This window comes from Bison bison, unplaced genomic scaffold (assembly GCF_000754665.1).
Source record: "Bison bison bison isolate TAMUID 2011002044 unplaced genomic scaffold, Bison_UMD1.0 scf7180017864498, whole genome shotgun sequence".
Taxonomy (NCBI): Eukaryota; Metazoa; Chordata; class Mammalia; order Artiodactyla; family Bovidae; genus Bison; species Bison bison.
In genome coordinates, this window is record NW_011495057.1 from 11695048 (window position 1) to 11707987 (window position 12940).

The following is a 12940-nucleotide window of genomic DNA, read 5'->3' on the forward strand; positions in this document are numbered from 1 at the left end:
TATCCAAGCAAGAAGACTGGAGTGGGTTGCCATTTCCTTCTCCAGGGACTCTTCCCAACCCAGGGATCAAACCCAGGTCTTCCACATTGCAGGCTGATTCTTTTACCATCTGAGCTACAAGGGAAGCCCAATAAGAGGGATATATTTACCTAAAATATATGGGTAGTGGGACTTCTCTGGTGGTCCCATGGTCAAGATTCGTCTTTGCATGCAGGGGGTGGTGGGTCAATCCCTGGTCGGGGAGCTGGGACCCCACATGACTCGAGGTCAAAGAACCAAAACATAAAACAGAAGCAGTATTGTAACGAATCCAATACAGACTTTTAAGATAGATCACATCCAAAAATCTTAAAAAAAAAATATCTGGGTAGCAATGGATTTGGTAGTAGCAAGATGAAGATTTTACTGTTTGATTGCTTCTATTCTCATTGGACTATGAAGCAAGGCTATCAGCTGAGAGTGAGGAAGGAGATTTTGGAGAAAGAAGTATCCGAGGAAAGAGAAGGTGTCAAATAATTAACCCAGAGGGTGGAAGAGTGTATTGACCAGGGAAATTTAGTAGTGTTGGCTAGTAGCTAGCATGGCTATATGATTTTCTATGTCTCCATTTAGTTGCTCAAGGGCAGGAGAGAGATGGAAAGAGTTGGGCTGAACCAGGACCAGGGCTTTACCAGGCAAGAATAATAGGAGAGATGGACACAAGGGCTGCAGGTTTGTGCACTAATGTGACTATAAGGGTGGGCGATAGACTATAAGCTCAGTGAGGAGGGAAGTATGGACATGAGGAACTTCCCTGGTGGCTCAGATGGTAAAAAATCTGCCTGCCATGCAGGAGACCTGGGTTTGATCCCTAGGTCGGGAAGATCCCCTGGAGAAGGGAATGGCTACCCACTCCAGTATTCTTGCCTGGAGAATTCCATGGACAGAGGTGCCTGGTGGGCTACAGTCCATGGGGTCACAAAGAATTGGACATGGCTGAAGTGACTTAGCACGCATGGACATGAAGGGATGATGGACAATGAAAATGTGAAGGAGGTGGCATCTCCGTAATAATACTGGGGAGCTGCTACATACAAGGGCAGCAGGAAGTAAAATCTGAAGACACCCTTTAAAGTGGTGAGTTTAAAGCATGTGAGAGTGAATAGAGAAATAGAAAAGCTACCTGCCTCCAATAATATGGAGCATAAGAGCAAAGGTGGGGGACCGAACACAGTCCTCATTGGACAGAGTGGCTGGACTAATAGTCCTCCCAGAGAACAGTCAGACTTTGATTAGAAAAGAAGCTGAAGGGACATTTGGGGAGAGTTTAAGGATTATAGGGATATTGTTGATGTGCAATCATGAGTTCCAAGGATTGCATGGCAGGGTTTGGATCGCCTGGTTGGGTGTCAAATCCAGTTTTATTTGGGGATTACAGAAAGAGTTGGGGATTACAGAAAGATCTAAGAGTGCCAGAAGTAAGTATGACTCCAAAGACTTGGATTTCACAAAGGGAGGCTCCAAATCAAGGAAGGATTATGTCTAGAGTTGGTTTGTAATCAAGTTTTTGTAGAATTTACAATCATTTCCCTGTAGAAAAAGTCATTCTTGATAGTCATGTTCCAAGATTAATTCCCAAATATATCCAAAGATGAATGTTTTTAAGAGGAATGTAGAATACACCCACCACGAATAAGAATGTTTCTCTGTGATGCTTGGTTTAGAATTTCCATTTGGAGGAAGACATGTGCCTCCTTTCAGTAATGGGGCGTAGGACCTGCACACGCTGAGCACTGGTGGTAGAAATCAGCAATCGGCTTTGCTTATTAGTGGTAAATGGTAGTGACCGTCACTCAGAGAAAAGGCTGAGCTAACCACTCGTGTGATGTTGATGGGAACCGAAGAAAGAGCTTTCAGAGGCAAAGTCGGTGGTATGGAAAAGAGGCTAGGATGAAGGATGAGGAGATAAAAAGAAGAAAGATGTTCTGAAGTTGGCAAAGGATATGCAGAGGGGATAATAAATCTCAGAAGGAATGAGTGAGGTAGAGTGAGGAGAGTGAGATAAAATGAAGACAGTTATTTCCTCCTGTGCCTTTCATTGACCCTACTTAGACGCCTGAGGGGGTGGCCACAGGCAATGGAATTCTGGATTACACTTCACTTCTTTAGTTTCTTCTCATCTTTTCCATTTTCTTGTAACTCTTCCATTTCTCTCTCTTTTTTTCTTACGATGTCCAGTCACCAGACATGATTGTTGTCTATCTCTTGAGTGATAAAGTGGGGGCAAGGAGTGGCAGTTTTTAGCCAGTGGTAGAGGGGAAGGAAGAAGAAAGAAAAGGAAATCTCCCATGGGCAGTTTTTCTGGGGGAGTTAATATTGGTAAGTGACAAATGTAAACTGGTTCTCTGTAAGTTGGGGCATGACAGAATATAGGCATTTATATTAGAGTATTACAAAGCAGTCTATCACTAACGTCATTAGGAACAAGACCCCCCAGCCTTCCCTTGTCAGTGTTAATTTTCATCTGGCTTTCAAAAAACAATTCTGCACGTTCTTTCTTAGATAAACCTGCCTGCTGTGCACTCTTTTCTCTTACAAAAGTTCTACTCTGTTCAAATCACTTCCAGGGAAGAAGAGGTTAAACAGGAGAGTTCATCGTGGATTATATATCTACCAGGGCTTTTTTGTTTGTTTGTTTGTTTTTGGTAACATATGGAATCCGTCATTGCAAAGAGAAGTTAGAAAAGACATAATAAATAACATTTTTTGTTCCTGATCCAAATCTGTTTCTCCCCAAAGCCCAGAAACTGTCTTTCTAACACTGAAAGATATGAGCCAACAAGGCAGATCTTGGGAAAGACTGTCCCTTTCTCTTCAAAGAAATATTCTTGGAGGGTAGCCTGGGCTGTTTTCCTTTAAGATTTTCTAGAATGAACAGATGTAACAATTTTCTATAATTTGCCTTGGTGCAGATGCTAAAAGAGAACATTCACCATAAAATATATGCAGTATATGTAATTTCAGCTGGCTGTTCTGGGGTTTTAAAGTAAAAATGTGTACCTGCAAGCTGTTTTATGGTTTCTCAGTCATAATGATCTCTGTTACAGAGAAGGCTACAATGCAACCCCTCCTTCACGTGCAAGGTTTCCAAAAATATCTTGATACTTTTGCGTGTTCTGCAAGGCGCAGCAAGGTGCAGTGTTCTCCCCATGTTGGGTTTGGGAAGGGTATTCAAATGTTTAGTTTCTCTCTTTGACACAATTACAGAGTAATTGCATCAACAGGGAAGATGGTGGATAATCTGTGGACGAAGCCCTTGCAAAAGATGCTGTAGCCCGAAAAGGCTTTAAGTAATAAAGGCTGCAGAGGAACTTCAGCTAAGGTTATCTTCAGCACGACGGCAGATGATGTTTACTTATTGAAACTGTGTGTTATTATCCTGATAAAACGGGAGAAAATTGGTGGAGAAGGTGGTGAGCATTCTTCATAGCTGCCACTTGCTACCTGCCTCCAGGGAGTCTGGGCTTATGCTGGGGGCATTCCTCAGGGGATGGATAAGGAGATGGGGCTGGGCGTCACGGCGAAGCCAAATCCCCAGACAGTCCATGAGTGAACGCACTGCTGCGTACCGTCCTCTGTCAGCTCAACGGTTGACCCTCCCTCCAATCGTCAGCCCCCATCACCGACTACTTCATTTGTCCCTGCTGCACAGAAATATGTTTTCCACGGTAATTACAAGATGGATTGCCACCAGCACCTCTCATCACATACTTGTTGAGCATCTACTACTAAGTGGTTCAATAGTTACCATTAGGGTTCCATTGGTCCTCTCCGCCCAACACAAACAGGAAGTTCTCCACTTCCACGACGCAGTGATGGGCACTGTTGTAGGGCATGACTAGAATTGAGGAAGGAAAAAAAAAGGACATATGAAAATTTTCATCTTAGCACTTGGTACCCTGGATCATGAGTTATGTGCTTTCACCAAAATGCACAAAACATGAGACTAAGTCAGAAGGGAGAAGAGCACACAGACAGCAGAGCGGGGCACCCCCCAGTCCACAGGGCTCAGCAGTGTGTTTCCAGCAACTGCCAACCCCACCCCTTTGGATGAATTTTACATAATATTATTCCGCAGATCAATCAAGAACAACGTGTCGGGCTGCTTTCGATTCTTAAGTTCTCCTCACCTGCCTGCTGATGGGGATCGCAGTCTAAAACCATGAATGACACTCCCCAACGGTCAGGGCTGGGGGTTCCGTCTCGGAAGAAATCCCCCAGCATCCACTCGGAGCCATTAAGCTGCTCTGCCCAAACTTGGCTTGCTGGCAATCTTTCCATAAACAGACTCAGGGTGCTTGGCTGTTTTCTATTCCACAGCAATGAGCAAGCTGAATTTCCATACAGTTTTAAGTTTTTAAATTAAGGTCCTGCTGATTTAATGCCTTCTCCAAATGTATACGCTTAATTTCCTGTACAATGTCATTAGCAGCACAATCACACATTTTCTATCTATCTGCTTAAGAGCTCTTCTGGAACAAAGATAAAAACTGTCAGGAATGTCACAAATATCCATTCCCCTCGTCTTGCCCTGCTCTGCCCCGAATGCAGTGCCTGTGAAGAGGGGGAATATGATTCAGAAAACCCACCAAAGCCAGGTTGCCCTGGATCTGTTCTCATGCACGTGTTCGTTGGGGAGACACACAGGACCAGAATGGGACACCCCTGTTAGCCCGTGTGTGCAGTGCTGTGTTCGTCTCTGCTATTATTATATCACATGGTGACTGTAAACGTGCATGGCATTAGCTGTCACACCACGGGCAGTGTGGTTTGGGCCCAGTGACACCAGTAGGAAAAATGATGTCCTTGTTCAGCTCATCATATGGGCACCTTAAATCTAGGTGAGGACAAATGGGGAGGTGATATGCATGTTCAGCCAGGGAACTTATTGCTTGACACGGATCAACAGAGCACTTAAGAAACCAGTGCAGTGGGAAATCAATATGAGTCAGGGCCAGCTCGTACTCTGTACTCTTTTGCCAGTGGTGGGAGAAAGATAGGGAGACACAGAGAGAGAGACAGAGAGAGAGAGAGAGACGGAGGGAGAGAGATAGGGAGACAGAGAGAGAACGAGCCTATCTTATAACCCAGTTTATCTGAGATGATACATATCTCTCATTTCACTTTGTTTTTAATATCTTCTATTTGTCTTAGAATGTACTTATGCTGGCTAAGATATGTATACAAAAATAAGGAGAAACTGGCAGAGCTTTGAATCCTTATAACACAGCTCCAGAAAGAGCAAATCAGATAGCTTAAGCCTCTTATTAAAGGATTTTAGGAGTTTTTCATTGTTTGTATTAGTTATTCACTTTTGCTGTGAATATTCACTGTTTCTGAACTAATAGCCACAAGGGAGATGGCATTGGCATGGAAATCCTGGATTTCTGGGATTGAGTAAAAATTGGGTGTACCCTGGATTTTCATGGCCCATGAGTTAAGTCAAATGATTTAGGGAGTTATCTAGGGAATGTCCTTCTGTCCCTCAACCTTCAGTTATCTCATTGGAAAACACTTTAAACCACACAGCTCCTGCCGGCTCCACTCCTCAGAGTCCATCGGGGCAAAGTATATGTTGAGTTTGTGGAGCAACTAAAATTGGGTGACTGGTTATGCACTGAACACCTTTTTTTCTTTTCTTAAATTAATTCATCATTGTTTTCATTATGATGCTGGTTCCAAAATACCAAGCACAAAACTATGCTACTCATATCTTATGTATACCGTGTGTATTGTGAATGACCTCGTACTACTCTGGTTTATCATAATGTCATCTGGTCAGGGTACACTCAGCACAGCTTGTTTCACCTGGATGCATCTATTCATATGAAACATAAGTGTAAGAACAGAGGCCACTGGGAACTCCCTGGTGGTCCAGTGATTAAGACTCCGCACTCCCAATGCCGGGGATCTGGGTTTGATCTCTGGTTAGGGAACTAGATCCCGTATGCTCTCATGTTGCAACTAAGACCCTGAGCAGCCAAGGGAAAAAAAAAAAAAGAACTGACTATAACCAACTTACTTACAACAATATTTATTTTACAGTTTTGGTCAATTCAATGCCCACATTTTATCAATAATAAAAATTGTATTATCTTCTTTTTAACTGGAAGTCCAGCTTTATATTAATAATAAAGCACAGACTCTGAAAATAGAACACTAGTGGTGTTTTGTTCTTGTCATTTACTTGCTCCCATTCAGGCAGAAATTAAGTGAAGGAAATAATACGTGATTTATTCTTAAGCCTCTTTCTCATTTGATTACCCCTATTGTTAAGCTTTGTGCAAACAAATGAAATTATTGCACTAAACTATTGAATCCTTCAAAATAAGGGAAGACAAGGTCTTTGAAATGCTCATATAAAGGCTACTTGAAGATATTCTCATTTATCTACCCAGTTTTTTACTCTTGTTTTAAAACCTTGCATGCTATATTTCTTGGCTCTTTCAGCATCTTCATTCCTGAATTATTGTTGTGAATCAAGAAACTATACATACACACAGAAAGTCCTTTGAGATGATTATCAATGTAAAACTCCAAATCTATTAGAAAAATGTTGCCATGAAATCAGTGTTTGAGTTTTGCAGAAGATCTCATTGCTTTGACTTCTGATTAAGCCCGAAGGAAAGCAAAATAAAGAAAGCAGTGAGCAAGACAAAACATCTGTTTAAAATGACACCGGGTACGGCAATTATTGATTATCTTAAATAACAAGAAAGACGTGCCCACTTCCTTCCACATTTCTCTAGGGGTGGACACTGGCCTCGCCCTGCCAAGCAAGTATCATAAGAGAAGTTTGTACTCCCTGTTCATATACAGCCCGGTGTGAGTTTTTAGCGTGTCAGTCAGTGAGTTAGAGGGAAAGGGTAAAGAGAAGCTAATCAGGATGAAATGAGATTAAAGGCTGTCTAATTTTACAGCGACTGTGATCCATCAGCCACTGTGAAAGTGACAGTGGAAATGAATGATGGAGACAGACAGGTGGGGCTGTACATTTCACTGATTTATCCTCAAATGCACTGGGCCTTATTTTATTGAGTGAACATGACCGCATTTATCATTACTGTCATCTAAACCCACTTCCCTCCATTTAAAAAGGTCACTTTACTCACAGGGAGTAAGAGAGAGGCACTTTCAAATCAGATTTAAAATCTAATAACACGTGTTTATAAGGCCCTTTGTGAGAAGTCTCAACTTCATTAAACAAACTCAAAATGCTATAAGGAAGGAGAAAAACAGCCAGAAAACTGAACAAGAAGAAACCTCTGGTCATCTGAGGGGTTCATTCAGTCTCTAAATGTGAAGCAGTTTGTATCATTTTTGTTTTCTCACTCCAAATCCTTGCTATTCTATTCTAGTCTGGGAAATTTCATAAACCATTTGCATTTAATATTTTTTAATTAAGAAAGTAGGAAGCAGGTGATTCTATAAAATAAACTTGGAGAGGATATTAAGTCAGACTATTTACTCTGAAGAATGACTGCTCAGCACACACTGAATAGATGTTAGTCATTGTTACAAGTTGAATCCTTGCCACAATTCACTTACATACCTGCTAATTGTTTTCTCATAATTTTAAAGCCATAAAAATCTCAGTAACACAAATTCTTTTACCCTTTTCTGTGCAGTGCAATGAAGTGTCCTGGGATGTTATTCACAGAATTGGTCTTTGTGGATGTGAAGATGAAAGTCAAACTCTCAAGAGTATTTCGTGTTACTTTTCACAGCAGGAACCACCATTAACCAAACTTTGCGATGTGCCAGGCATTGTGTGGGTTCTCTATACGTATATGTATATATAATTATATTTATATATATGTGTGTGTTTGTGTTCAGTCATGTCTGACTCTGCAGCCCCATGGACTGTAGCCCACCAGACTCCTCTGTCCACAGGATTTTTCTGGCAAGATTACTGGAGTGGGTTGCTATTTCCTCCTCCAGGGATCTTCCCAATCCAAGGATTGAACCCACATCTCCTGCATTGACAAGCAGATTCTTTACCACTAAGCCTCTGGGGAAGCCAATATTTGTGTATAGTTACCTATATTATATTTCTGAAAACATAGCAAAACTTGTGCTTTGTTATTACTGGCTCTTATTCAGGCAGAAATTACATGAAGGAAATAACACATATTATAATACATGATAAAATATAAGACATGATAAAATATATATTTTATTTGCCTATAGCTTTCATTTAATACAGCTAACTACAAGGGTCGCATTAGTGATTCACTTTATTTCTGTAAGAAATACTGAGGCCTTGAGAGGTTAAGTCACTTGTTGAAGGTCAGACTCAGCTAATGAATGGCAGAGATAGAATCCCAACACAGGGCTATCTGGATCCCAACCCACGCTCTCATCCATTTCACTCTACTGATTTTCAATAGGTATGTTCATCCAACCAGCAAGTAATTACCGAGTACCTGTGTGTTCAATGATGGTGTTCCTGAAAGTTCTGTATAATTTTTTGGTATCGAATCATATTTTAAATATTTATTCTTTTCTTATTTAAAAGGATCCTTAATTAAAGCAAGTTGACACTCCTTTATATTTTTTCCCTATAAATCCACATATTCAAAGAGTGGATTTTCTGAAAGTAAGATACATATTTTTGATGGAGCCAGAAAAACACTGACCGAATCAGCCAGGCAAGGATGGGGAGAGTCTATTGGCAGAGGGTTTTTATCTTTTGAACAAAAAGGGCATATTTCAACCTTGCAAGCAGATTCAAAGTACCGTGGGCCCAGAAGCCCTTTTCCTGGCATATAAAATGCACAGGGATCTTGTTGCCTTTATGAAGATCTTAATCTGCTAGAGATCCACATCTCGGTTTTCTCTCATATTTTATATCTAAGGAACATATGCCTCTTTGAACAGTAGGTATCCTTTGCAACCACAGATTTGCATGAACATCCAAACAAAAGACTGCATAGGGCTATGCCAAGTTTATAGGATGACTGAAGGTGTGCTTATTGAATGTTTATCATTTCAAGTAACATTTATGAGCGCTTTGATTTCCTTTTGGCCTCAAATACATAAACTTGTAAAACCGTCAAATATGACATAATTTTTGGAAAAAGTAATTATTGGCCATGTTTTGTAAAAGTACAGTCTTGTAAAAACTAATGATCTGCAGGAAGAATAAGTTTTCCTCAAATCCCTCTCAACCTTTCAGTTCCCTACTGCAGAGGCCAGCCCTGTTGTTTTCTTGGATTTTTCTTCCAGAGAAGTTATATATATGGGTCATTTTCTTTAATACAATTGGCATAGCATTCTATGGGCATACTATTCAGTACTTTGCTTTTTTTGCACTCAAGAATACACTCATTTATTCATTCCCCACCAATCAAAGATCTGTTTGGCTGCTACCCTATGCCAGGCAATGCTCTACTTGTTGGGGAGGTCATGACAAACAGGATCAAGGAATATTGTGGTCAGGGAAAGCATGTAACCAACATGGACACAAATAAACAGGCACTTCTATTTCAAAAGATAAGTGTGTTGAATAAAACTGGGTTTCCCTGGTGGCTCAGATGGTAAATAATCCGCTGCAAATGCAGGAGACGAGGGTTCTATCCCTGGGTTGGGGAGATCCCTTGGAGGAGGAAATGGCAACTGACTCCAGTATTCTTGCCTGGGAAATCCCATGGACAGAGGAGCCTGGCAGGCTACAGTCCATGGGGTCGCCAAAGAGTCAGACACGACCTAGCGACTAAACAACGACAACAAGGAAGAAGAATAAAGCGGGGTCCATGGAGAGGAAGGGAGAGAGTGAGGAATTTTGACAGTGGTCAGAGAGGCTCTTTCTGAGCAGATGACTTTTGAGCAGAGACCTGACAGAGTGAGCAAGGCAGCCACAGGGGTGGATGCAAGTATAGAGACAGGAATAACAAATGTGGGGTACAGCAAGTACACCAAAAAGCCCAAGGACAGAGGATCTGAGATAAGGTCTGGGAGGGAGACGGAGGCCAGATCTGTGCGATGGTGCAGCCTTGGTCAGAGGATAACCCCTGGATTGCCTACCATCCCCTTCTTTTCAACAGCCACACTGTGCTCCATCTGAGGGGAGTCCTGTGATGTGTTCCATCCCCTTCTGATTCACTGACTCAACGAATATTTACTAAACATTTATTATGTGCAGGCACTTCTCTGGTTGCTGATAATAAAGCAACGAATGAAGCTGACAGTACCCCTGCTCTCCGAAACTTCACTGACAGGAGCAGAAGAATCTGTACAAATACATGATGGAACGCCCAGGAACACAGCCAGGTGAGGATGGACAGTGTAAAGAGGAAAGCTAAAGGGACCAAGTGTTAGAAAGTGAGTGCCTGGCCGTGGCTCGACCTGGGGTCATCAGGGAAGGCCACTCGAGACTGTCACGGAAGGTGAATTTTGAAGGGTGAAAAGGGGTCATTGTGAGAAATCTAAGGGGAAGGGGTTCAGTCAGAGATTCCAGAGCATTAATGAGTTGGACGTGCCTAAGTAACCTTGAGAAAGCCTCCATGTCTAAATACGCCAAGGGTGAGGGCCAAAGAGGCATGGGAGATGTCGGGGGCATGCAGAGGCAGGGTAGGTGGGTCTTTACAAGCCAGATTAGTGGTGTTGATTTTATTTTTAGCATGACGGAAAGGCACTGGAGAGGTTTTAGCAGCAGCAGGACGTTATCTATGTTTTGAAAACATTGCTCTGGCTTTTATGATGTTGTGAGAGTGAATGAGGGAAAAGAAGAAGATGAGGCAGGATGCTCCTTCTGTGGTCCGGGTGAGAGAAGATGGAGGCTGGGTGAGAGAGGGGTGAGAGGGCTGGAGAGTAGGGGCGTGGTGAAGTTTGCCGCTATTATTACTAGCAGGTCTCTGCTGAGTGTCCATGTGTGTACACAACACGCATACACAGGGTTTATCTGTAGGATTAATTCTTCCAAGTGAAATTTCTGAGCCAAAGGATGGGTGTCTTACTTGTTGATGGATGTCATTATATGGTACCCCTTTTAACATCTGTACCTTTGCCAACATGGTAGGTGAACAAATTGCTGTCTAGTTAAAATTTAAATTTCCATTTGTTTAAATATGAAAGAGCATTTTCCATATATTTCAAATCCATTTGTATTTTATACATTTCTCTATTGGTTTTTGATTTCTTGATATCATAAGTTGCCTCTAAGTATGTGATTTCTGTTCTTAAAGTGTTTTATGGAATTATCTAAATTGGCAAAATAAATGATATTTTGGAAGTATGGCATTGCTGGAATATATATTTGGGCAATATTTACTCCTTGAAGCAAATTCACATAGCAGTTACATGCTGTTGATAAAAAATATAACCTGAAAGAAAGATGCCTCATTTTAATGACACTGAATGAGTATTTCTTGCCATTGGATTGTAGAAATTTTTTTTTTTTACATTTTCTTCATTTTTATAGTAAGTATAATCAAGAAACATAAATCTTTTAAAATTCACTAGTTTAATCCTACCATCCTGTCTTTCTGCAAAGATCTAGCAACTTAGCCAGTGCTTCTCTGGAGACAGAATCAGACACACAGTCAACCTCTTGCATTAAATGGAGCACATGCCTGATAGATATTATTGAATAAATAACACATGAAAAAGGCTCTGCTACTTTTTTCTATTGTATTTGGATTGTATTATCCCTGCTTTATTGTTTAGTCTCTAAGTTGTGTCTGACTCTTTGCGAACCCATGGACTGCAGCCCACTAAGCTCCTCTGTCCGTGGGATTGCCCAGGCAAGAATACCGGAGTGGGTTGCCATTTCCTTCTCCAGGGGATCTTCCTGATCCAGGGATCGAACCCACGTCTCCTGCATTGGCAGGTGGATTCTTTACCACTGAGCCCTGCAAACTACCAATAAATGGACATGGTTTGTGTATTGGGGGATGATTTAATTATGGATGGTCTGTCTGGAAAATTAATCCCGTAAGAAATTCACATGGTCTGAATCCTGTGATGAGTTGGTGGAAGTTCTGAATTAACCCAAAGATGGCCAACACTTTCTCCCTCACTCCCAATCTGTTCTGCACACAGAGATTCGGGTTCCCATAGTCTCACTGGAGACAAACTTGTTGACGTGAGTTTGAGATATATCAATCTGAAAATAAGGGTCCATGTGTTAAACTTTGGAGACTATGCAAGAACCAAAAGAGTCTGTTTCTCTTTCATAATTAAAAAATGTATCTGAGGGAGAGTTTTCCTGAGTACTACTTTGTGATCTTCTCCTCTGTGCCACTGCTGTAAATGCATGACTTTATCCTACACTTGCCGAGTCATGAAACAGTGTATTAGAGACATGGATGGACCTAGAGTCTGTTACACAAAGTGAAGTCAGAAAGAGAAAAAAAAAATCATATATTAACACATATATGTGGAATCTAAAAAATAAAACAGATGAACTTATTTGCAAAACAGAAATAGAAACAAACGTGGAGAATAAAGGTATGGACACAAAGGGGGGAAAGGGAGGGTGAGAGATTGGGAATTGGGAGATTGGGATTGACATATATACACCATTGATACTATATATAAATAGATCACAAACGAGAACCTACTCTATGGTACAGGGAGCTCTACTCAGTGCTCTGTGGTGACTGATGGGGAGGAAATCCAAAAGAGAGGGAATATCTGTATCAGATAAGATCAGATCAGATCAGTCGCTCAGTTGTGTCTGACTCTTTGCGACCCCATGAATCGCAGCACGCCAGGCCTCCCTGTCCATCACCAACTCCCGGAGTTCACTCAGACTCACATCCATCGAGTTAGTGATGCCATCCAGCCATCTCATCCTCTGTCGTCCCCTTTCCTCCTGCCCCCAATCCCTCCCAGCATCAGGGTCTTTTCCAATGAGTCAACTCTTCGCATGAGGTGGCCAAAGTACTGGAGTTTCAGC

At 41.6% G+C, this 12940-nt stretch overlaps 1 protein-coding gene across 1 annotated transcript in view; it reads right to left on the reverse strand.

Moving 5' to 3' along the window:
• Positions 1-12940, reverse strand: part of KLHL14 (kelch-like family member 14) — a 111405-nt gene that overhangs the window by 18939 nt on the left and 79526 nt on the right. The window contains exon 5 of the mRNA XM_010828996.1: positions 3788-3877. Within this exon, the coding sequence (XP_010827298.1) occupies positions 3788-3877 (90 nt within the window). The remainder of the gene's footprint in view (positions 1-3787; positions 3878-12940) is intronic.